Source organism: Oryctolagus cuniculus, chromosome 9 (genome assembly GCF_051225735.1).
Source record: "Oryctolagus cuniculus isolate XC-2025 breed Fujian yellow rabbit chromosome 9, ASM5122573v1, whole genome shotgun sequence".
Classification (NCBI taxonomy): Eukaryota; Metazoa; Chordata; class Mammalia; order Lagomorpha; family Leporidae; genus Oryctolagus; species Oryctolagus cuniculus.
In genome coordinates, this window is record NC_142875.1 from 77,083,126 (window position 1) to 77,109,856 (window position 26,731).

General features: G+C 41.3%; 1 protein-coding gene across 6 annotated transcripts in view; it reads left to right on the forward strand.

Moving 5' to 3' along the window:
• Positions 1 to 16,310, forward strand: part of SMAD9 (SMAD family member 9) — a 72,361-nt gene extending 56,051 nt beyond the window's left edge. For 4 of the 6 annotated variants that reach the window (XM_051831792.3, XM_051831793.3, XM_017350172.4 and 1 more), the window contains 2 exons: positions 8,449 to 8,705; positions 12,752 to 16,310. In XM_051831792.3, the coding sequence (XP_051687752.1) occupies positions 8,449 to 8,705; positions 12,752 to 12,895 (401 nt within the window). In that variant the 3' untranslated portion in view covers positions 12,896 to 16,310. Of the gene's footprint in view, positions 1 to 1,493; positions 8,093 to 8,448; positions 8,706 to 12,751 lie in introns of those variants that run through there. The other 2 variants (XR_016212922.1, XR_016212923.1) reach the window with 2 other exon arrangements.
• The last annotated feature ends 10,421 nt before the right edge of the window (positions 16,311 to 26,731 follow it).

Here is a 26,731-nt window from a genome sequence, read left to right on the forward strand (position 1 = left end):
CTGTTACTTGGTGCCTTAAACAGCCTTAGTAGCCTTAAATAGCACTAGAATACCAAAGGGTACTACTTAACTCAAAGAATCTAGAACACTGAGTTCTAACGTAGGATCTGCTCATATTCTTCCTTGAAAACTGGGCAAGCCCCTAGGACTCTTTCCAGTAACAGCAAAGATGCTGCTGCTGCTGCTGCTGATGATGATGGTAGGTAGCCCCACTAATTCCCAAATATGTGGAAGGCACCCTGGCATGCACCTGAGCGTATGTTTCCTAATCCTTTTAGTAACCCTTTTATTAACCCCATTTTGCAGATGAGACAACTGAAGCTGAGACAGTTCAGTAGCTTACATGTGGTCACCCAGGTGATGCCAGGGATTCACAGCCGTGGCTCCATGTCCTGCCCAGTCACCCCTCTCTGCTGGAGGAGACAGAACCTCCTGCCTGTTTTTCCTTGGCATTCTTCATGGTGCATTGTTCGCAGAGCCGCAGCTCCCAATATGGGATGAAAATACACATCCTGCACCATCAGCAATGATGAAAGGGTTGAAAGAAGGCACGGCAAATACATACAGTGATTTTGACACTGATTTACTTTAAAGATGTAAAGCAGAGAGGATTTTATGTTTCCCTTATAAAAGTGTTGTGCAGGAAGGGGAGTACCATCATGAGAATTACAGAGCCCTGAGTACCTCCAGGGGAGGCTTCTGAGGGTCTTTACAGAAAAAAGACGAAGAACTACTGACATGTAATACTGATGTGCGAGTGCACAAAACACAGCAGAGGGCTGCTTCTGTGATGACTGGGGAGTGAGTGATATCCTAGCCTAGAAAATTGGAGGATAATACTTGCCTGCTTTTTCAGACTGGCTTTTAAGAAGGCCTCGATTTCCAAATAATTAGACAAACCACAGCTTTGATTTGACTGCCGGAGCATAGGTCTTGAGGTTGGATTGCATTTCCTGGAAATTTGTGGCTTAATATAATCACAGGCAATAGTACAGCATTTTCTGAGCACCTATGATTTCTTGTGTAATTTAGTTCATGTTTGTGAACCCTCACAATGGGCCTGTCCTGGGAGTTGAGTAGGAAATGACACTTTAAGCAAAACAGGCTAATTTCTCTTTGCAGATGTAGACAGGTTGCATCTGTCCTGCCTGATAGTTATTCTTCCCTTCGTGGGAGAAGAGGCAGATAATTATAATTCCTGAGGCATGAACCCCAAATATTGAACTTACAGAGGCAAACCAAGATTGCCCTAGACATAATGATCTTATATTCCAAGTCCTTGAATTATTTTACAATTACTTTTTCACCTTTTTATGAATCTTCATTTTTTTTTTTTTTGGTATGTCTCACATTCTGTGGACCTCTAGTGCTTTTTGCTGCCTTATGGAAAGAGTTGCTGTGATGTGAGGGTTTGACTTGTCAGTCCCCTGGAAGAAGGGTCTACACTTGCAGCTGCTCTTCGTAGTGCTTCCTTTCCCAAGGGATTTTGTGTCCCTCCCTCACAATACCCCTTCCATTCTGCCTTTGAACATGCATAAGGCTTCTCATCTTTAAAAAAGCAAACCCTAGAAAACATAACATAAGCTGTCTCCTATGTCAGGCATTAAACTTGATCTTTCAGAATACTTAGTGTTCTGAGAAAATGCTCACAATGTCTTGCTAAATACATTTTAAAAAGCTTAAAATATCCTGTAAAATTTTGTAGAAATATACACAGAAGACTGCAAAATATGTAACACGCTGGTTTTGATTATCTCTGGGCTGTGGGTTTGTGGTTTGTACTCTGTGTATGTTTCTCAGTGTCCTAGGGTGGACATTCTTGTCTATGTGAGGATAGTTTGGGACACTGTCACTGCCTCTACAGCTGTGTCAGACTATAGATGGGAGCTCATATTCCTAACACACAGGGCCGTGAAGGACTGGCTCTGTGGATTCAGGGACATCTTAGTAAAAAATCTGGATTAAGGCTGGGAAAATCAGAGGACGGGCTGTGTTCAGATTAAGAAATCGTGTGGGAGGGGCGCCGGATTTTGTCCTGGTTGCCCCTCTTCCAGGCCAGCTCTCTGCTGTGCCCAGGGAGTGCAGTGGAGGATTGCCCAAGTACTTGGGCCCTGCACCCCATGGGAGACCAGGAGAAGCACCTGGCTCCTGCCATCGGATCAGCGCGGTGCGCCGGCCGTGGCGGCCATTGGAGGGTGAACCAACGGCAAAGGAAGACCTTTCTCTCTGTCTCTCTCTCTCACTGTCCACTCTGCCTGTCAAAAAAAGAAAAAAAGAAAAAAAAGAAATCACGTGGGCAAAGGAAAGCATGTCAGCAGTCGTAACTCACTGCTGTATCCCAGCAGTGACATTCGTTAGCTCGAGGATTTTTTGCTGATATCTGTGTTTAGGGAAACGTTGGTGACAAAGAAGCACCACACTGTGACCCAGGCAGAAGGGCCATGCAGTGATGGGACGTTTCATGGGGTACGTTTGGGCCCAAACCTACTTGTTCAACATATTGTGCAGAGAGACTTATTAGCCTTCAAGTACAGATTTAGGGGGCCAGCCCTCCTGGCTGCCCAGAGGTAACTTTGTGTGAATTAGGAACAGGTGCCCATTCCGTGAGTGAAATTATCGCCATCTGCTGGAAAGTGTTGTAATAATCATAGAAAGCCTGGACGACAGTGAGGCAAACCCCAGACTTGTGCAGTGTGCAACTGTAGGCACAGTCCTGTGGAGGACTTGCATCTGTCTTCTGCCCCAGGCCCTGGTGTGGATCTGGAAGTAGGCACTTAAATACTGTTATTCATTGGTCATATATTAAAGTATATTTTGTAGAAAATTCCAAATACATTCAAAAGTAATGTAACAAGTCTGCATATCAGCATCCCAGCTTTAAGAATGATTTACATTCTGTGTGGTGCCTTTTCTTTTCTTTTCTTTTCTTTAAAGATTATTTATTTGAAGGGAAGAGTTGGGGGCAGGGAGAGAGAGCTTTCATCTGTTGGTTCAATCCCCAAATGGCCACAACAGCTAGGGCTGGGCCACGCCAAAGCCAGAAGCCGGGAGCTTCTTCCAGGTCTCCCATGTGGATGCAAGGTCCTAAGCACTTCAGCCATCTTCTGTTGCTTTCCCAGGCCACAGCAGGGAGCTGGGTCAGAAATGGAGCAGCTGGGACTTGGCCTGGTGCTCATATGGGATGCCGGTGCTGCAGGCAGAGGCTTAACCTTCTACACAACAGCACTGGGCCCATGGGTTGTGCCTTTTCATCTCTCCATCAGCAATGTGTTTGCCAGAAATCTTGAAGCAAATCTCAGACTTTTCCTGTTTGCCCCAATGTATATCTTACAAGGAATATTTTAAATATCATTATTATACCCAGCAATATGAACTTTTTTTTTTTTTCATTTGATTTTGAAGGCAGACAGAGGGGCGGGACGGGGGTGGATATCAATCTTCCATCTGCTGGTTCATTCCCCAAATGGCCACAACAGCTGAGGCTAGGCCAGGCCAAAGCCAGGAGCCTGAAACTCAATCAAAATCTCCCCCCTTGCAGGTGGCAAGTACTCAGTCACTTGAGCAATCACTTGCAACCTCCCAGGATGCACATCAGCACGACGCTGGAATCAGGAGCAGAGCCATGACTTGAACCCGGGCACCCTGGTATGGGGTGTGGTAGCCCAAATGGCAGCTGCATCACTGTGCCAACTGCCTGTCCCAAATATGTACTTCTTAAAAGCTCCAGATGTTTTAGTCCGATTTTAAAATAGCAAAAGAGAAGGCAACAGAGGCAAGATCAAGTACAACCCTGAGAGAAGGTACTGGGCTTGTGCTAATAAGGAGGAGATTTTATTCTAAGGAGAGTGGAGGGGCAGCAGAGTTCTCTAAGCAGGCGGTGACATAGTGACCTCTGCGTTTTCTGGTAGTATTTCCCAAGGATCCATGCACATTCCTTCCACTTTGGGACACCCACTTCCTCCGCTGACCCCGAGTATCAGATTCCAGAGCATGGGAGCGCTCTCAGCAGCCTCGTCAATAGAAGAGGTCTTGGCAGACCCAGTTTCACCCAAGGTGCCTCTGACCCCCGGCTTCCCAGCCCCATAAACAAATGGGTGGGGGCGAGGGGCTCAGCAGGTAAAGCCAGGGCCGGTGACACTGATGTCTCATATCAGAGTCCCAGTTAGACTCCTGGCTGCTCTGCTTCCTGTCCAGCTCCCTGCTAATGTGCCTGGGAAAGTGCTGATGGCTCAAGTACTTGGGCCTCTTCCACCCACATGGGAGTCCCAGCTGGAGTTCCAGGCTCCTGGCTTCAGACTGGCACAGCTCTGGTCACTCCCGTTGGGGAGTGAGCCAGTAGATGGAAGATCTGTCTCTCTCCCTCTGTATCTCTCTCCCACATCTTCCTGTCTCCCCCTCTCTGTTACTCTGCCTTTCAATAAATAAATAAGTCTTTAAGAAGATGGGTGGTGGTCACACAGAGGTGGAAAGCTCAGATACAGAGAGATGCAGTCTAGTGGAAATGTAGTTCAGAATGTGGGCAGACCTGGCCTGAGGACCACACTGCCTGGCTCTCTGTGTCATCAAAGGGAGTATTTTCTTGTGTGACATTTAACCATATTGCTAGCAGTTTGGAGAGACTGTAGCTGTGTTTTCCACTTCTTTATCTAAAGCTTCTCGATTACCATCATTAGTACTTTTGTGTCCTATATTATTACAGTAGGTCTGATGCCACTTTTAAGCATTTCATAAAGAATTGTCATTGTGTGAGCTGCAGTATAATCTGCACGTGTTGATTTTCCCTGTACCATTTTAAAGTAGTGTCTGATAAAAGCGTTTCACAGGGATGCAAAGTTCTGAAATGGAGATAAGAACACAGAGACGGCTGGTGTTCCTGAACGCAGTGGGATATCGAATTCTGTGAAACTCATCTGAAAATAGTTGTTAATATTCACTAGTTAAAAATCCAGCCCCTCCAATTCCAGGGACTGATGTGAGTTTCTAAAGCCATGGGTTCCCACAGTGTGGCCAACTCAGGAAGCACTGGCCTCACCCCAGGGACTTGTTAGAAGTGCAAGTTGTCAGGCCTCACCCGAGACTTAGGAATGAGCGATCTGCTTTCATAAGCCCCGATTCTGGTGCAAGGTAAAATCTGAGAACCTCTGTTCTACTCTACAGCAATTTATCTGCTAAGAGCAGTTTAGGTCACAGTTCTGGCCTCCCAGCTGGCTGCGAATTAAACCATTTGCGCCCTTGGACTCCTGGTTTGGGGCCGTTCTCTCCAGGGACTGGGTTCCCTCCTCTGCTGCTCATCCCGTCAGCTCTGCTTCCTCCTCTTGCAGGACGCTGAAGTGCCACCTACCTGCTCTGCTCTTGTAGCTCAGCCAGCTTGTGCTGTGGTTGCAGATAAGACCTTATAGGATTGAAAATCACCCCCTAAATAAAGACCAGAGTCAGATGGCAAAAGCCTTACCTACTCTACGTCACAGGTTCTGGGAGGATTCTACATTGAAGGTCATTCCCATCGAATACGAGAATACTTCAGAAAGTTTGTGGAAAAAGGGAATTAGAAGTGTCAGTTTATCTTGGTGGTAAAACTCTTTGCAACCCCTGCATAGTTCTTCCATAAGACGCATTTTCCACATTTTATGAAAATATTATTTTGCACCAAAAAAGAATTTTTGTACCAAAATAAGGTTGTTCTTTGTAATTCCATTTTTCCATAAACTTTTCAAACTGTTGTGGGGATAGGAACCCCCAGCTAGGCTTTGAGAGACCCTGGCTAGACTTAGTCCAGGTTCTTGTCTTCCTGTGTGTAGGAATACCAGCTGGAGACACAGATAGACGGGAGCAGGAAAGCAGGATTTATTCAGCAGACATGAGTGTTGGCAACCTCATGAGGGAGAACTGTGCCCACCCAGGCTGAGGTCATCCTTTGCAGGATAAGGGGTGCTGCTTGGTGCAGGGATTGGTTGGAGATTCAGAGGAGGAGGGACTGCAGTTACAGTGCGCATGGTGGTCTCAGGGAGGATGCATGATGGAAAGTGAGGCTTAGCTGTATGATGAGGAGTGGGTGTGCCAAGTCTTCTGCCTTGTTGAATTGGTACAGGTGATGGGATTTGGGTGGTTCACATGGCTTGGATGTTGGCAGTTCTCAGCTCCTCTTGCTCACTAGCTACCTATCTAACATATCAGAAGTATCCTCCTGGGGCCGGTGTTGTGGTACAGTGAATAAACCTGTGACATGGGCATCACATATGAGTGCCTGTTCCAGTCCAGGCTGCTCCACTTCTGATCTAGGTCCCTGCTACTGTGCCTGGGAAAGCAACAGAAAAAGCCAGGTGACTCAGATGGAGTTCCAGGTTTCTGGCTTTGGCCTGGCATAGCTCCGCCTATTGTGGATCTGGGGACTGAAGCAGCAGATGAAAGATTCATTCATATTTCTCTCTCTCTCTCTGTACCCCCTCCCTTCCCTCCCCAACTTTGTCTGTCTTCTCTCACTGAAATTCTGCCTTTCAAATAGATGTCTAAAAAAAAAGTACCCTTCTACCTACTGAACTCTTATTTTACCACCTCCTTTCCCTCCTTTAGAAACCCTGCACCACCCCAGAGGTAGCCTTGCCTTCCCCCGGGGTACATGGGGGCTTGCAGGTGGGACTGTTCTTTGGCTTACTCCTCACCACTGGGTGTCAGGCCCCAGGGCAGTCAGGAAAGTAAGCGATGATACCAGACGGGAGGGAAAGGGGAGAGCAGCGCTGAGAGAAGGGGGAGGGGAAGCTAACAGATGTGGGCAGTGGCAAGGGAGCCTTGCCCTGAGGACGCAAGCTGTGATTTCTCCCTGTGGCTCTGTCAGTTTCTTCAGGGTGATGTGACTGGAAAACGTAATACTCAAAATCATTCTGTTCTAACAGTGTACTAAGAGAAAAGAGACTTGTGGCTGGAGGGCAAATAAATATGGGGGAGGAAGTCATGTACAGTGCAGAATTGCTTCAGAGGCTGCTTAGAACATGACAGATTCTGGGCAGCTTTATCAACAACGTTTTCTCAATTCAAAGCTATCCAGAACAGGCTCTGAGAAGCCCTGGGAGGCTGTATGTTCTATTCTTTAAAAGTTTTGTTATTTCCATTGGAAGAGATCCAAAATATAAGTATATTCTGGATCATTTATAAGGACTCCTTTAACTGCATGATAATTGTACTTAAAATTATTTTATTATAAATAATTATAATTATGTATCGAATCCTGGAGAATTTTTTCCCCATTAAAAGTTGAAGAACAATTGTTCTGGTACTTAACATTCATTAAACTAGAACGTCTTCATCTTATCTAACTCTAGTTGCTTGCTGTACATTTATGTTGAATCTCAAACCCAGACATTTAAAGGGAAAGAATCAACTGAAAGTTCATTTGAATTGAAAATTAGCATGAACAACACTCTCAGGATGCTCTTTTGAACTTTACTTCCAAGAATATAAATGATATAAAAGGATACGTAAGCTAGATTTTATATGCAAGTTTTTGTATTATGTATCTGAGAATGTAGTTGAAATGGCACTGTTCACAAGTAAAAAATAGACATTATTTATATGATTTATAATGGTGATAAGCTTTTAAATGAAATAGGTCTCTGAGATATTTATTAAGAGAAATGGATTTATAACTTTTGGTAAAAACATTTAAATTTAATGTATTGTTTTCTTTGAAGTGGGTGTAACAGATGCATGTGAATAATATTTTCATGATCTTTACTATGTCCGATTTTAATTTTTTCTTTGTATATATACATGAAAGATTATTTGATTTCTCTTGCATGATATATTTATGAGACCTCTTTTTTGGGTTTGCCTGTTTTCCATTTTTAAATTAATTTATTTTCCTTTTATTTGAAAGGCAGAGAGTGAGAGAGAGAGAAAGCGCGAACTTCCATCCATTCGTTCACTCCCCCAAATGGCGTCAAGAGCCAGGGTTGGGCCAGGCTGAAACAGGAATCCCAGACCTCATTCCAGGTGTATCTTGTGGATGTCAGGGATCCAAGCAAGTATTTAAGTCATCATTTACTACCTCCCAGGGTTCACAATAGCAGGAAGCTAGAGGAGCCAGGATATGAACCAGGTACTATGATATGGATTGCAGGGGTCCCAAGTGGTGACTTAATTGCTGTGCCAAAAGCCTGCCCCTGAAACTTTATTTTTGGAATAGATAAGTGCAAGATTGAGATAGTGATGTGAAGAATAGTATATGAGAGCCTACTGATTAGTTCTTGGGAGTGATTGTTGACATGGGTTGGAATCCACGTTTAAATGGACTCAGAAAAAAACATCGTATAATCAGCTGGACTCCTGGGTCACACATCTCACTCACCTGTGAGTGGTGATGTGAAAACTAACCTTTCCTCGGTGCTCCACGCGTCGCAGAGCAGGGCGCGGTGCGAAGCGGTGTCTGCAGGGTGGCTGTTTTTGCGTCTGCAGGTGTGCACTTATACTACGTTGGGGGAGAGGTGTATGCAGAGTGCGTGAGTGACAGCAGCATCTTTGTGCAGAGCCGGAACTGCAACTATCAGCACGGCTTCCACCCCGCGACTGTCTGCAAGATCCCCAGTGGGTGCAGCCTCAAGGTCTTCAACAACCAGCTCTTTGCTCAGCTGCTCGCCCAGTCGGTTCACCATGGCTTTGAGGTCGTTTATGAGCTCACTAAGATGTGCACTATCCGGATGAGTTTTGTGAAGGTAAGGAGTGCTTGCTTTGGGGTTATAAGATGGAAGGTGAAAACTCAAACTGAAGAGCATCGTTTGGGTGACGTGGCAGTTCTACAGCTAATTCACTTAGAGAACAATCTTCTTTTGAATTCTATGAATGGTTTTTAGGAAGAACACCTATGTGAGTAGGAACTGTCTTGCCCACCAATTATATAAAAATTCTTACTTTCCAAACTATTACTTTTGGTCAAAAAAACAAGTCAAGGTATTTGTTTCTAATGCAAAAGATAAAGACATTAGCAATTTTTTAAAAAAGATTTTATTTATTTATTTGACAGGTATTGATACAAACAGTGAGGGGAAGAGACACAGTTTTCCATTCACTGGTTCACTTCCCAAATGGCTGCAAGAGCCAGAATTGGGCTGATCCGAATCCAGGAGCCAGGAGCTTATTCTGGGTCTCCCACATGAGTGCAGGGACCCAAGCACTTGATCCATCTTCTGCTTTCCCAGGCCATCAGCAAGGAGCTGGATCAGAAGCTGAGCAGCTGGGACTCGAATCAGTATCCATATGGGATGCCAGCACCGCAGGCAGATGCTTAACCTACTGCACCACAGTGCCAGCCCCTAAATTTCATTAAGTTTTTAAAATTACCATGATAAGTAATTTTCATATTTTTCCATATTCAAGTGATGTTTGTATTCTACTTATAATTTTAGTAATTATTTTAAAAGGAAGAATCAAGAAGACAGTTTCAAATTTAAAAAATGACTTCTTGAAACAATTTCTCTTTCTTGATGACAAAGCAATTTTATTCAAATGCAGTGTTTTGAAACCATTTTTTATATTGTAAAGCAATTAACAAACACCTGGAAATCTTTTCAAATGTTCTGCTGTCTTACAGCCAGCAGAGGGCATTAAATTGCTATTAATGAATATCACTTGAATCCTACGGTTATTTATTTCTAAATCTGCATTTTTAATACTAGAATGAAATGCCGGTATCTCAAAGGTAATGGCATCACTAGAAAAACTTGCATAGAAACCTTATTTTCCCAGTGTCCATGAGAAGCATTTTGCAGATATGCCACATTTAAATACATAAAGCTACACAATTCACAGAAAACAAACTTACTACTATTGCAAGGACTTTAAAAAATGAGTCCTTTGCATATGTAACTACAGATGATCATTTTAAAGAAAGGAATTGTATGTAACTAAACGCTGGCGGCTGCTACTGAGTGTGGGGCAATAGATTAGATCTTTAAGGCCTCTTTTAGCTCTGATTTTCACTGCTGAGACTCGTTTGTTCTATCAGTCAGCAACCATTAATTGAGAACCTGCTATGTGGCAGCCCAGGTGCTGTTGTTAGGCACTGAGATAAGTCAATGATTACTCACTGATCTCTGCCCTCAAGGAACCGATATGCTGGTAGGGAGAGACAGGAAATAACCACAGCCTCCAGGAAGGAGGAGAATGGGAAGAGAACCTGTAGAGAGGGAGTTTGGATGGCCAGGGCAGGGGAGGCTGCAAGTCAGAGAAGGAGAAGATGGATTTGGTCAGAGTGATATCCGGGGAAAGGGAGGTAGAGGCAGAGGGAAGAGCAAACACAGAAGCTTGGAACTTTAGAGGAACACACTCGTGGCCCGTGTGAGTGGAGATCAGAGCAGCCTCAGGGAACTGGGAGCCCCTGTAAGGAGCCTGGCTTCGCTCTAAAGGGGAGGGTGAGCTCCTGCGGGGACTCGAGCAGAGGATTTCCATGGCCTGACTTGTTTTTCAAAGATCCCTTTGTTGCTGTGTGGAGAAACAGATGTTACACAGCCAGAGTCAGAAGCAGGGAGAGCAGTGAGGAGCCTGTTGAAATACTCGGGTGAGAGATGATGGCTGCTCCTTCCAGGAGAGTTCCAGAAGTTATGAGAAGTGGAAGGAGTCTGAATTGCAAAGGCAGATTCGGGGTAGGGTGCAGGAAGAAGAGAGGAGTTAGAAAGGTGAAGTGAGTCACGTAACCCCCGACAAGAGGGAAGAGGTGCAGGTGGAGTGGGCTTGGAGCTAGATGATGAGTTCAGTGTTAGTGCTAGTAACTTTGAGGTGTCTGCATGCATTCAAGTGGTGATGCTGGGCAGGCAGTTAGACCTCCGAGTCTGGATTTGGAGAGACGACTGGAGATGTGAATGTGGGAGTTGTCTGCATGTGGATTGTATTTGATTCCACGAGTCCAGATGAGATCACCAAGTCTAGATGATGACTCATCTAGCTCATCTAGCCTCATCTAGCTCATCTAGACTGGGACTGGGTTCTGGGACTGAACTCTGGGACTCTTCAACATTAAAAAGTGAGGGGAAGAGAGAGAACTAGCAAGGAAAACTGACAAAGAACAATCAGTGAAGTAGCAGTAGGACCAGGAAGGCGTGGTGTTTGGGAAGGCAAGAGAAGACAGTGACTGAGAGAGTGATGAACTCAGTCAAGTACTGCCCCCCTACCCGAGGTGAGAGTGGATCGTTCACTTCAGCAGTACAAAGGGCTGTTTTGTTCTTTACAAGAACAGTTTTGTTGAAGTCTTGGGGGTCAAAAGCTGATCAGAATTGGTTTAAGAGAGCATGGAAGGAGAGGAATTGAAACAGCCATTGTGGACAACTCTTGAGGGTTTTTGCTAGAAAGGATATTAAAAAAAAAAAAACAAACAGGGCAGTTCTGATGGAGTTGGTAGAGCCAAGTGAAATGTTTTGAAGATGGCAGATGGTTGAGTAAGTTCCTTTGCAACAGAAATGATCTAGTAGAAGGAAAAGATTGCAGGAAAGAATCAGATTTGCTAGAATGCTGTCCCTGGGAAGGTGAGAGAGTCTGGTACGTAACTGGATGGGCTAGCTTATTTGGAGACACAGATAATTAATCTATGGTAGAGGCAGAAAGGTTCAGAATGTGATTGCAGGTGCTGTGGACATTCTCAGTTCTGATTGCTTCATTTTTCTCATTAAAATAAGACCATCGGTTGCAGGTGTGGGATGGTGGAGGTGTTAGAGTCTCTAGAAGAGAGACGCTGGAGTGAGGCAGCTAGGAGAAAGGGAAGTGAGAGTGAAGGATCAACAGCCAGGTGGTGCCTAAAGCCCACCTGAGGTTTGTGGTCATGAGTGTAAAGTGTGGCCAGAAGCCTGGTTGTGTTGAAATCCAATTTTTAAAAAAACCACACAGAGAATCACTATTCCTAATAACAATACTAACTTGCTTAACTCTTTTTTTTAAATTTTATTTTTGAGAAGTAGAGAAACCTCCCATCTGCTGGTTCACTCCCTGAAATGCCCACCACAGCATAGGGCTGAAGCCAGGAATCAATCCAGGTATCCCACAGTGGTGGTAGGAACCCAAGTACTTGAGCCATCAGTGCTGTTTCTCAGGGTGCAGTTAGCAGGAAGCTGGAATCTGGGGCAGAGCCAGGGCTCCAGTCACTCGGATATGGGATGCAGTCTTACCCACTGCATCAAACACCTGCCCTCTGCCTTCATTTCTTAAGTAACTTGTTGTTGATGGATAACGTATAGAGAAAAATATGCAGTTTTTTCCTGTTTCTTCTGTGAATGGTGGTAACTGGGAAATCGCCAAGAGAGCCTGAGTGGAATGGGGATGAGAAGCAAGCTTTGATAATCAACCCCCCAAATTAAGAGTGCCCTCTAGCTGTCTCTACCTCTTTCAGGTCTGATCACTAGTCTGTAAGTGATTAACTGTTTTGTGCAAAACACCATCTTCAGCATGAACAGAGTGGGCCTAAGGTCAAGTTCTTCCCCTGGGGAGGGAAAATGACTTCCAGTGTTTCCCATGAGACTAGTGCCTCCCTGGGCCATCTCTAGGCTGGTATTTTAGCTGTAGACGCAGAAGCAATGTGCTGGTTTGGGTGCATCCTGCACGTCTAATGGGTGCAAAGTCCTGTACTCACTGGGAGGTAGAACCCTGTTCTCTTCCTCTCAGGTCTCAGGAGCCGCTCCGTGCATGGGCTCCATGTCCACCCTCTTCTGCCTGGTGGTTCTGCAGGCTGACCATCGAGTCTGGCGCAGTCACTCTTGGCTCTGTCCTTGCTTTTCAGGGCTGGGGAGCTGAGTATCATCGCCAGGATGTCACGAGCACCCCCTGCTGGATTGAGATTCATCTTCACGGACCGCTGCAGTGGTTGGACAAAGTTCTGACTCAGATGGGCTCTCCACATAATCCCATTTCCTCAGTGTCTTAACAGTCGCTTCTTAAGCTCCGTTTCTCTAGGATAGATGCTGTTGCTGGCAGTGGCTTATAAGGCTTCAAATGTGCGACTCATGGAAGTTTCTACGTACATGTGTAAATATGTATAATGTATACTATTCGTATTTTTTATCACCAGTTGTTTTTTTGCTCTCATTAACCCAGTGCTGGTACAGTGTGATTAGCAAAGCAGATTTTTCATGCTTGTGCTATAAGCAGCAGCATCTTCTTTTGTAGGAGGAAACAAATGAAAGGCAACAGTGTCGACAGTATTTGAAGGGTGCTGGCAGAATAAAGGGCAGTAGTCCATATGTCATTATAAAGCGTGCTGTGTGGCCTAGTGGAGATATCAAAAATGTTTGTAGAGCAAAAATCAAGTTCCAGCAGCACTAGAGCAAATAACACTAGGAGACAAAACAAAGCCATCAAACCCATATGGTCTAAATGATCTCATGTTTAGTGCTGCTGGCACTAAAAAATCAAACTCCTATAATGAATTGTGGGAGATAAGCCACATAGACTTCATATTGTTGAAACTGAAATACCTGTAGCTGGACTAGTGTGCTGATGTTCATGTTACATGTTAAATGGGTTTCAAATGTGATTGGAAAAGAAACTGTAACGCAGAGGGTCATGTTGCCTCAGTCTACCACTGTAATAAAAAAGGAGTCTAATGAGGGCAATAAATATGACATGTGCCATGTTCCATGCAATGTGCCGTGTTCCCAGATAACATGCTAAGTCCAGGACTAGTCCCAGAACTGCCCAGGGAGACTGCTGCTTTCCACCTAGGAAATCAGGCTCCTGTTTTCCTGGTTATTCATGTCAGACACTCCTGCAGACCTCTGAGACAGCACAGTGTGCCACAACACAGGGTGTTTAAGTCCAGTGTACGGGAGAAGCAAATCAAAAAGGGCTGGGCAAAGCAGCATGCACTTACTTCTACCTTCTCACATTCCCATGCCAGTGTCTCTAGGTCAGAACACTCTTTTGGCCACATTTTCTTGCCTGTGTGGTGAATGGTAAGGCTGTTGAGAAAACCTACATTGTTAGATCAAATTTATGAGCCAGTTAGAGTCTCTATTGATTAAAATATCATGTGGCCAAATCAGATTTTCTCTTTTAAAGCAAAAGTCTGCAACTTGGAAATAACTTCTCAAGGAAAATGATAATCACTTCATAACCCCTATAATGTGGATGGAACAGTGGCACTGAAAGACTGTTTAAAATATTTAAAATATTCATAATATTAAAAGCCTGTTATTATTTGGGTGATACAGGAAAATGCCCCACATTTCTAGGTACTCTCATATTGTATGTATATAATTACCACCTAATAGCCACTGCATTGCTTGGAAACATGCAGCTGTGCTTGTAACACAAAATACTTCAGTAATCAAAGGTTTCTTCACTTACACATTCTGTCTCAACTCTTTGTAGTGTTAGTGCACATGGTAGCTTTTTCTCATTAAATTGTATTCAAGGTAGAACTGATCATGTGAAAAAGAAATATGAGTGAGCTACTACTCCTCACCTCATAATGACTAGTGTTATCTAATAGAAGCTTTCGTATATACAGTAGAAAATAATTATCTTTTACCATAAAACTAAGTGGCCCTTTTAGAGTTTAGAAATACCCATAGCTTATCCATTCATCAACTATATATTGTGCACTTCTTCGTGGTAGATATGATGTTAGGTTCCATGGAATCAAATGTACACAAGAGATAGCCTAGTCCTCATGGAGCTGAGAGTTAACAGTAAAACTGTATAGACATATTCGTATTTGAGAACTGTAAAAAAAAAAGTTGTTTCTCCTTTGCTTGAAAAAAACGTAATTGACTTCTTAAATATTATTTCTATTTTGAAATTTTTGTTTCCCCTCTGAGCAATCAGGAAATGGGTTCCTTGGCTACTTTTCTTCCACATCGCAAAGTTGTTTTATTTTCTTCTTGCTTCCTCTTTTACCAGTTATCCCCCATCTCCCCTTTTCTTTGAAAAATCATTATATGGTGAACCTCAAATCAATGCCATTCCACAGGACAGCTTCAAGCATACATGGCTTCAGCTTCAGAGATTAAGTGTGGCTTCTTGATATTTCCACAAGCAATCAGACTCATCCACTGCTCATCCTTTACCTTGACAGACTTAACTGGATCCAGTGGCCTATACATGTCATTAAGCAACAAAACAAAACAAGTAACCTCCTTGGATTTTTGTGCAGCTTTAGGAAATCTGGGCAAAATATCCCAATGTACCTGAATTATTTCTGTGAGAAACAAATTGTGAAATTGGCACATATCATGCCTCACCAAAAGCCTTTATTAGGATAATGCTGAAGTTCAGGGAATTTAGAATCGATGAAGCATAAACCCTTAGGTCATTGTAGCAGCTACATTTAAATCAGCTTTCCTTTTGTTTTTACTCTAAGAGTTCTCAAACTTTGCAATGGAATATTTGATTTTAGACTTTTCAGTGCGGTCATTGAGCACTCATTTCTTGAAGCAGACAATCCAAAAGAACTGAATAGTATTCTTTTACAGGATTACTAGCAAGGTTGACATGGTAAGCTTTTACATACATCAGCACTGCAAACCATGTCTGAAGGTGCCACGGACAGTCATAATGAATTAGAGAAAAGCAACATTTTGACCTGCTCACAAGACCCAGGATATGTATTGTGTTGTTCAAGTCAGTTTTTTTTCTTTCCTTCCTGTTAAGAAAATGAGATGTGAAAAACTTGTTTGTGCTAGTAATAACTGCCAATGCTCTGGAGCCATAACTATGTCACTCTGTAATATGTATACTTTATATTTTGTTATTTTTTTACACTCATTATGAGGAAAAGTTGGCCAAATACTTAGCATTTAGAATCCCCTTTAATTCTCTTCTAAGGATGGGAATGATTTCTGTTTAAGTATCTAATTCTGATTATAATAACCTGCTTCAATTATCCTTCTAATGCACTTATACTGTTACTGATTGTTTATAATCATGAATACTGTACCTGTGTCTTATAGCTCATTTTTCTGACAAGCTTCATGGAAATATATAGATAACCCCACAACAACACCACAATAACAAAAGCATTTATAAATATCATTTGTTAGACTTAAGAATCTTCTTAATGTTGAATGTGTTTGGAATGTATATTCAAGAAATAAAGCAAAATGTAACATGCATCCCCAATTTTTTCTTTTCCTGTTAGATTTAACAGCTGAACTGTAGGACAAGCTAGGTAATCCTAGCATATGTTAAATTAGTCCAAATTAATATCAAACAAACAAAAAAGGGAACTATTTCTGTTTGAGTGAACTAATGCTTTTGATTCTAGTATGTGGCTTTGGTTATCTTTCAAATGCACTTACACTGTTATCTGATTATTTATAATAAAGAATACTGTACCTGTATGTCTTTTAGCTCATTTTTTGACAAGCTTCATAGAAGGATTCCCTGCATATGGGTCTGCAGCTCCTTGAAACAATCTAGTCCATCTAGTTTTTGAAAATGGGATGTTTTTAAAATCCACTGTGCTTTAGAAAAATGTGGTAGTGGTTTTTAACTAAACATTTTGAAATAACTAGTGTTAAGTATAGAATCCTGAAATATTTTTCAGTAACTTTAGAGAGAGGAAATACATGTCCTTTGGCTAATGAAACAGTTACATTCCCATAAACCCATCATAAGTTGAAAATGTATTTAATACATTGAACAATACTGATTATGGCTTAATGATGGAGCCCACTAGCCCAAGAGAAGATCACATCACAAAATACAATTTCTACTGAATGCATACTGCTTTCTCACCATCATAAAACTAAGTTGAACCACTGTAAATCAGGGGTCTTCTATATAGAATAGCTTTTCTGGATAGCATCAAATTATTAAATAGTATTTTAATGTTCAGGAAAGAATGAACACTTTCATTGTTGTAAGTTTCTATACATTGCAATAAATTGCAGATTAAAAAGGAGCTAAAAGAAGGCTACTGAAGAAAATACTAAGATGGTATCCAGGAGAAATGGGAACACAACTAAAAATGTAAAATTCTCAATTCCCTCCATTTAAATTTCCTTCTACAGTCAACCTACAATAGTACAATGGAGAGGAAAAGATCTGTAAATATTTCTAGGTTACTTAGCCTTCTCATAATCTTCATCAGGATTTTGAAATTTTTTTTAAGCAATGGAGTTCTTTATCTGAAGGAGATATTCTGAGGAACTCAAGGTATAAAAGTATGTTTCCAGGCTATTCTTGTTCAGGTACAGGCGAGGACCATGACACCCCCAATTAAACTGTTAAGTGTCTGGAGAGCAGCCTTAAATAAATGGTGCTAGGAAAACTGAATAACCATGTGTACAAGAGCATAACTACACCCCCTTATGTGTATAAAAATCAACCCAAAATTAATTAAAGACATGAATGTAAGACTGGAAACTTGGAAACTACTAGCAGAAAATGAGAAGATGCCTCAGGACATTGGAACAGGCAAGGATCACAAAAGCATAGGAAACAAAAGCAAAAATAGACTCATGAGATTTCATCAAACTAAAGAGATTCTGCACAGCAATCAACAGAAAAGGCAACCTACCTAAAGAAAAAAAATATTTCCAAGTTATACATCTGACAAAGGGCTAATAACCAGAAAGTATAAGAAACTCAAGCAATAGAAAAAAAAATCCCACAAACAATTCAATTAAAGTGGACATTAGGTTAAACAGACATTTCTCAAAGGATAACGCAGAAGTGGCCAATGGCCATTTGAAAAAATGTTCAGCATCACTAGTCACTGGGGAAAGGCAAATAAAAAACTATAGTGAAATATTACCTCACTCCAGTTAGTTTGACTATTATCCAAAAGACAAAAGGTAACAAGAATATGGAGAAAAGTGAACCCTTGTACACTGTTGGTAGGAATATGTTAGTTCAGTCAGTATGGAAAAATGGTTTAGAGATCCTCTAAAAATAGAACTGTCATGTGCTCTAGTAATGCTAAATTTGGAATATATTCGAGGAAAATGAAATCAGTCTGTTGAAGAGACACTGCATTTCCACATTTATTGCAGCACTGTTCACAACAGCCAAGAAATGGAAACAAGCTAAGTGCCCAGCCACTGATGAATGGATAAAGACAATGTGTTGCATATACACAATGGAAGACTACTCAGCCATAAAAATGGATAAAATCTTGTCATTTACAACACCGATGTAACTGGAGGTCATTATGTTAAGTGAAGTAAACCATGCACAGAAAAAACAAATTCACACAATTTCATTTATATGAAATACAAAAAGTTGATATCAGAAAATAAGAGTATAATGGTGTTATCAGAGGCTGGGGAAAGAAGCGAAAAGGGAGGAATGGGGAAAGAAATAAATGTGTACTAGGAATAGGAGTAAGAAATTTTGGTGCTTTCTTGCACAGTTGGGTGACTATAGGCTACATATCTTTTAAAATACGAGAAAAAAAGATTTTGATTGTTTTCAATATAAAGAAATGTTACATGTTTAAGGATATAGATAAGTTTACTCTGATTGGACATTATGTAGCATACACATGTATAGAAGCCTCATGTGGCACCCTATAAGTATGTATAATTTCTATATGTCAGTTAAAAATAAAATACGAAAAATACATAAATTGATGGGGGAAAAGCTATTCTGGTTCAGTCACAATAGGGGATCATGGAACTTCCAGTTAAACTGTAAGTTTCTGGAGAGTAGTGACAGTATCCTGTTTGTCTTTGCCTCTCCCATGGTTCTTGACCCTGTTTTGGCATCTAATATTTGGTACTGGTACTTCAAAAGCTAATTTGTACACATTTTAAAATATATCATGGTATAGACATAAAATATTGTCTTTAACATTAGTCCATCTCAGAGAAGGAATATTTTCATCATCCTACAATCTTCACAAGCTCACTTTTTACATGATTCTTAAGCATCAACATTTACTGAAGGCGCAGTTAAAAATTTCTGCCTTTGAGGAGCTTAGCAATTTCTGGAGGAAGACGAACAAGTAAGCCAATAAAATCCAGGGTGCTATCACCTGTGACAGGGTGCTGGTTAGCTGTCTGACCTCTATGTTCCTTCAGTAATCTGCACCCATCAGTGGTCCGTTACCAGTTCCTGCTTTGTGCTATTTATTTGCCTATCTGTCTACCAGATAGGGAGGACTTTAAGGGCTGGGATTGTATCTTCATTCCAGCATTTTCTACCTATCATTTGTCTAGAAAGACATTTGGGGGTCACATTAGCAGCAATGGTACTTTGTTTCCAGTGTGTGTGTGTGTGTGTGTGTGTGTGTGTTTTAAAGAATCCATATTTAGTTTCTCTCCTTCACAGTAAGAATAACTGCGAGCCTCCAATTGCATGTGAAGTGTCCATGGACAGCTGGTGGGCATCTGAGAAGCATGCTTATGATTCAGTTTAGAAACAGCCGTTCAGCTGCACAACACTACCAGGGAAAGGTAGCTTTGACGTTAAACTGCACTGGTTTTATTCTAAGTACTGAATTTATTTTCAGATTTGAGTAACAGCAAAGATAACAAGCATAACGAACTGTGATGGTGTATCACCAAGTTAACAAGAAGACACCAATTTTGAAAGTTTATTTCTGTCTGATCACTGATCGTTCTGTAATTTGCCTGCATCTGATAAAAATGTTAGGTATGACCTCACAAGAAGTTAGATGGAGTAATTATAACAAAAATTATATTCATGTTGGCTTTTCTGCCAAAACTATTCATACCTGCAATGTGTATAATGCTTGCAAATCACTTTTTTTTTTGAAAGGGGGAAAAAAAAAAAACCTCTAAGAGCTATCAAAATAACCCACCGATGTTTAAGCACAATTTCAAGAATTGCAAACATGTAAAGGTTGTTTTTTTTTTTTTGCCTATTTTTATGCCAGGATACAGTTTAATCTATTGTGCTTCTTATACATTTAGTCCTCAAGCTAAATGTAATAGCCCCAACATATAATTCATTTGTTAACATATTGGTTTTCTTGATAGAATTTTTAAAAGATATTTTTATTGATTTGAAAGACAGAGTTACAGAGGGAGAACTAGAGACAGATCTTCCATCCACTGGTTCACTACCCAAATGACCACAATAGCAGGGGCTGGGCAAGGATGAAGCCAGGAGCCAGGAGCTTCATCTGGGTCTCCCACATGGATGCAGGGGCCAAAGGACTCAGACTATCGTCCACTGCTGTCCCAGGCACATTAACAGAGAGATGGATTGGAGTAGAGCAGCCAGGACTTGAACCAGTGTCCATATGGGATGCTGGCGTTGCAGGAGGCAGCCTAACCCACTACACCACAATGCCAGCCCCTGATAGAATTATTTTAAGGCAAGTTAAAGATAGCATGTCCCTGTATGAATGTGGAAAGGAAAATTTGTCTCAATACACATATTTAAAGATGCAGAGGATCCCTGACTCATGGTTTGGCTTAAGATTTTATGACATAGCAATGGTGTGAAAGCCATAACATTCCATAGAAACTGTACCTCTAATATGATCTAATGATAATGACATACAACACAAAAGTGCCATGCAGTCAGATCCTTTCTGGAATGCTGGGCAGGGGTCTCAGTCAACTCCGTGGTCTTGAGGGGACACAATCAGTGCTCTACAGTGTGCTGTGCTGCTAATCTGGGATGTTTGGTAGTTTAGGGATTATGGTCTTTTCCGCTTCCAGTGGGTTTATTGGGATGTAACCCCATGGTAAGCTGAGGATCATCTGTGTATTAAAATTATTATAATACAATATTCAAACCTGTTGGGGTACAAAGTATTTCACTTAAAATAACTTATTTTCCATATACCATAACATGTTAAATTGATTACATTTTTTCCTAAGGGAGTCTGTGAAATGATAGATTACTATGAAAGGAGTGTGCAAACAAAAATTGGCTAAACTGGTAGTTGTTTCTTCTGGTCTGGCTAAAAAGGAAAATATGAAGCTTCGTTTCAAGGATTAGAGAGGCTTCTTCAACTTGGGGGGGGGAGAACTAGAAGTGGAAAGAGCATTGGTGAAACAGAGTGATGGACTGGTGTTACATCATGTAAATAATTCATGGGCAGGTTAAAGTACAGGGAAAGGAAGACACAGGGACCTGAAGGTAAAGATTCTGCACAACAAAGTAACACATCTGTATAACAGGCTCTGAAATCTACAGTGACAAATCCAAGCACTGCTGCTAATTGGTAGTTAAAAAGAAATAGTAAACAACTGATAGAATTCCCTTGGAACCCCCCCTCCTGCGTATACCTCCACCCCCAAAACATGTACTCAGCATGCTACAGATTGCTTTGGAAAATCTTATTGGAAAACATCTCTGAATTTGGAAATTTAAGGTTCCAAATTGTCCTGTTACTTAAAAGCTTTATAGCTAAGAGTTTGGAAAGCTTTGGATAAAGAGCAAAGGAAGATCATTTACAATAAACATTGCATGTTCTAAGTTGGGAAAAATGAATACTTGATTGAAAGAGTATGCAATTATCTCTTACATCCAATTACAGTTAAGATAGCCTACAACCTAGTTGGTCACTTGTTTATCCTAGCTAAACTTCTTTTTTAAATAAGAAAAGCAAGAGATTTTAAGTACTGCCTGCCTGCTTAGAAGCTGATGAGATCCACCCCTCTCCCTCATCCCCTAAGACCTGGATTAATTTCCCACTACTGCTGTAAAAAGGCGCCACAAATTTAGTTCTTTAAGACATTTTTTTTTTCTTTTAGAGTTCTGGAGCATAGAAGTCTTAAATCAGTCTCTCTCTCTCTCTCTCTCTCTCTCTCTCTTTTTTTAGTACCTGGATTTTGGAGGATGCTTGTATTTTCCTGACTAGTGACTCTTCTTGAACCCCTTCCAAACCTCTTACTTCCGTCATGAAATCTACTTCCTACTCTTTAGTCAAGTCTTCCTCTACCTCCCTCCTTTGTAATTGTGATTATCGAGATAATTCAGGATAATCTCACCATCCCCAGACCCTTAATTTAATCATGTTTGCAGATTCCCTTTTGCCCTATAAGGTAATATCCACAAACTAGAGCAATTAGTACATGGATATCTTTGGGGATCATTATCTAATTTACCCTAAGATTCTATTAGTTTATCTTCCTCCCTGGTAACAGCCATAATCTATTGAAGTTAAGCATAAAATATTAATAGATTGTATCCAATTCCTTTACCCTACAGCACTTCTCAAGGATGTCAGCTGTCCAATGAACCCAGATTTCTGACCTGTTTACAGAGTGATTGGTAGATTTCACTTCAGTGGTCTCCAACTAAATGACACATCCCAGGATTTGTGGTTGCCCACAGTGACTCTGGGTTAACCATGTGACCTGGCTTGGCCGCCACATGTGATCAGCACTTGACAATGGGGCTTGTCTTCTTGGAGCATCACTCCTGGGAGAAAGCCTTTGTATGAGAGCTTGGACTAACCTGCTACATAAAGTGGTGTCTGTAGACAGAAGTTCTGGGGCAGGGACTAGCAACCACCATAATGGACCGGAGAGCCAATGTTTCCAGTGTTGTGAGCCATGTGTTCTCTGTGATTGTCATGACCACTCAACTCTGCCACTGTAGTGCAAAAGCAGCCATAGATAATATGTAAGTAAATAAGTGTGGCTGCATTCCAATAAAACTTGATGAAGAATAAAGTTTAATTTCATATAATTTTCATGTCAGAAAAATTTTTTCTTTGAAACTACTTTCAACTACTTAAAAAAATAGAAAAAGAACCATTTTTCAATGACTAACCATGTAAAACCTAGTCCTCATGGCAGTACAAAAACCAACTGTGGCTTGGATTTGCCCAGGGACCCTTGTTTGTCACATCTTGCTCTGGACTACGGGAAGCTGTCTGGAAGGTTCTGGTCACAGTTGTGACCCATCTGAACACAGCCTCATGAGACAAGCATGACTGCCAGAGTACCTCAGCTATGCTCAGCCAATCCACAACATTGTGTGTGTACGTGTGTGTGTGTGTGTGTGTGAATCTGTGGGTTTTAAGCCGCTTTGCTTTGGAGTGATGTGTTATATAATTCAAACAGTAGTCATGGCTCATATTCAGATGTTTGGAATGCTGCTTAAAGTTTACTTTTTGCTTAGCAAAAGTCCTCGGGGAAAAGCTGCTTATCACAAACACAGGCACGCATATTTGAAAGCACCTGAAATTTATAATATGGTTGCCACTCTGGTTCTGATCAGAATCTTGGCTCAATCTGATATGCCTACACATGAACTGTTTAAGAGAGCTCTGTTTGAAACCCTCACTTCCCTCTCCCAGATCACGTGGGCAGGCTTGTCATTTTGGTTGCTAGGAATAAACTCATTGGTTCCCTCCCCCTGTTATTAATGCCCGAGTGAGCTACTCCACTCCCCAGCAAGGGCACTGCATAGCCAATAAGGTAGCACTGGTCTCTGAGGACATGGCTGTTCTGCCACTGCTCCATTTGGCACAGTCACCACTGTGTCCCAGAATCTGACCATCAGCATGCAGCCAGAGACAGTCAGAAAATGCCTAGCCTTCTTATCCAAAGTGAAGCCTGGGAGTTGCTCTGTGTGTCTTAGTTCTAAATTCTCCTTGCCCTTCAGAATAGATAATGACTGGCCTGAGCACACACGGTAGTTACTTTGCAATTGCTAACAAAGCAAGAAGTACCCAGGAAAGTGAGACAGTGCATGGACTTTATGCCCCATTTAAAGATAGCCAGTGACTGCAACTCATGAACAAAGGGCAACCTTGATTCTTGTTGCTGGCGCTAAAGAGGTGAAAAAGAGAAACAGGAAACATGGTAATCTATCAATCTATCGTGTGGGAGTAAGGGAGAGAAACAGAAGGGGACTCAGGCAATCAGAGAGATAAACTTGGCTTTTCTTAGACTGGCACTTCCATTGTTTCAGGGGTGCATTTATTAGCGCGCGAGAGAGGCAAGACATACATGACCTGGTGGGTATTTAGGAAGGAAAGGCCAGCTTTGCAAGTGTAATAGGAGTTGGGATACAGTAGTCTCAGTACGCTCCTGCTTTTTAAAGCAAACCTGAGTTTCCATACCAACAGACAATTCAGGATGATCTCAGAAAAACACTGACCTAATACTCATCAGGTTCCCTCATTTTCTGATAGGATAAAATGCTGTCACAACTCCCCTCACCAGCCCCTGTGGGCTTCCGGAGATGATTTTCATCAGCATGACAGTCAAGTGCAAGTATGCATGTGTAGTTTAACATGCTGTAATTATATTACCATAATAAATGACAATAGATTTTTGTGCAAATATTCAATATTAATTAATACATTACTATTAATATATCCTGCTTCTTATTAGATTTTCAAAGGCAACTGGTATAAAACCTTATTAGTGCTGCTTCCAATTTGAGAACAGTGACTCATACCAGGGACAAGCATGGGAGGAGAACAGGCAGAAGCTCCCACCAGTTAGGAGGACTTATCTTTGGCTTATTTTCCTCAGCTTTCTCTGTTTTCATGTGGCACATACTCCTAAGTCCTCTGAAGCCTGGGCTACAAACAGCTCGTGAAAATCAGCATCTGTGCTTACTGAATTCATCTTAGGAAGGGTTGTACATTTTTCTATGTAACCAGGGTAAAGCTATGAAGAAGCAGCATTGATTTTGCTGTGGTAGATGATAACAAAAAGTTCATCTCCAATCTTCTAGAAAAATACAAATGATTGCTTGGAGGAATGTACTCTCCAGAAAGGGTACTGTGGGGGAGGGAATACCCTTTTTCTTTTTCTTTTTTTTTGACTGGAAACTGATATCAATGTACCTAATTATTAAACATGTGTCAAATATTTTCATTAAAAGGTTTCAAAAACATTTGCTAATGTTAAACTCAAGAAAACCAGTATTTAAAATATTTTATTACATTGAGGCAAATCTGCTGGGTAAATGACAGTTCAGTCCATTTTCAAAAAACTGCTGTCTGAACACAGGTCCTAATATGTCAACTGCATCTCTTACATGGGAATCCTATTCATTTTCTTAGCCAGAGAAAGTTAGAAGCCGAGAGTAATAATGATTAAAAGATACTAAAATTTCCCTAAGACTTAGTTACACAAAAGAAATTAGGACTATCTGACAACATCCATATTCATTGTATTTCCTCATTCCAGGAAAAGACACAGGAAATTAGAAGTCAGCAGTTAGTTCAAAGATGTCAAATTGAGACTTTGCAAGCCAAGACTGGAAACTCAGAATCCCTTATAAAATAAATGTCAGAAATACTGAAAAATACAAAAACTAGGTTTATATGAAAAAAGAAGTAAATAGAAGCCAGCATTTTGGCGCATCAGGTTAAGCTGCCACCTGGGACGCTTATATCCTATACGGCACCAGTTCATGTCCCCACTACTCCTGTTCTGACCCACTTCCCTGCTAATGTGCCTGGGGGACCAGCAGAAGAAGGCCCACCTGCTAGGGCCCCTGCACTCACATGAGGGACCTAGATGGAGCTTCTGGCTCCTGGCTTCAGCCTGGCCCATTTCTGGCTGTTGTGGCCATTTGGGGAGTGAACCAGCAGATGGAAGATCTCTCTGTAACTCTCCTTTTCAAATAAATAGATAAATATTCTAAAAAGTAAAGAGACAAATACTATATTTGGGAAAAATGATTAAAATGACAAAGGGTTAATTTTCATAATATTAATCAGAGTTTTGCACACTGGGTACAAAAGGGAGCCTAGTGGAAAAATGGACAAATGATATGACAAGGAAACTCACAGAAGAGCAAATCTCAACAACCAATCAGCATACACAATGCTCTAATCTACTAGCATTCCAGGAAATGCTAATAAGTTTGACAATCAGAAGTACATATTCATCAGAAAAGCAAGAGTTGAGGCCAATAACCCCTGCTGGTAAAGATGTAAGGAAAACAAATTCTCTCTCATGGCTGGTAAAGATGTGAAGTGTTTTATATATATACACTCACACACACACATACACACACACAAAGGACTACAAACACACTGATTCAAAGGAAGTAACCTACCCCGAAACCACCAATACAGAGCAGAGCATAAGGACATGTTCAGGGACATTTGATGCAGCACTGTTCCTTGTGGCAGGAAATCAGACACCAAGTGAATGCCCAACAATGGAACAGCACGATGAATGAAGGCACGTACATGTGAGACACTCTGCAGCAAAGAAAGGCGACAGCTTAGCACCATCTTTATGAACCACTCAAAGGACTTCTATACAGCACTGGTGCATATGGAAAAGGAAAACATGCCTGTGTTTTTACATAACAAAGAATATTCTAAATGTTTGTATGTAATTATTTGAGCATGGAAAAATAAGCAATGTAAATTTGTTAAAGGTTATCAAGAAACTGAGCAGTGCATGGAGGACATGATGAAGGTGTCAAGAAAAGCATCAAAAGGCAGGGGGTAACCTGAACTTCAAACCTCAGTATATGCAATATGATTATATTGGTATAATTATGTAAGATCACATACCTGTATGCACAGAGAAAATTTCGTTTTTAAGAAATCTAACACATCAGCATTTACTGAAATGTCTATTATGTTAAAAACTGGGCACCTGAGAGTATTAGCTCTGACTTCAGCTGTCCCATACTGGTATAGAAAGAACATTGTTTTTAGAGACAAAAGATTTAGATTTTTGTCTGGGCTCTGCCTTGAAGTATTTGAATTTTTGCGTTTCTTTCCTCATCCCCAAACACGAAGTATTTGAATTTTTGGGTTTCTTTCCTCATCCCCAAACAGGCATTATAATATTTGCTCTGTTGTATTTCAGATAAATTAGCACACATTACAAAAGTACTTTGCAAA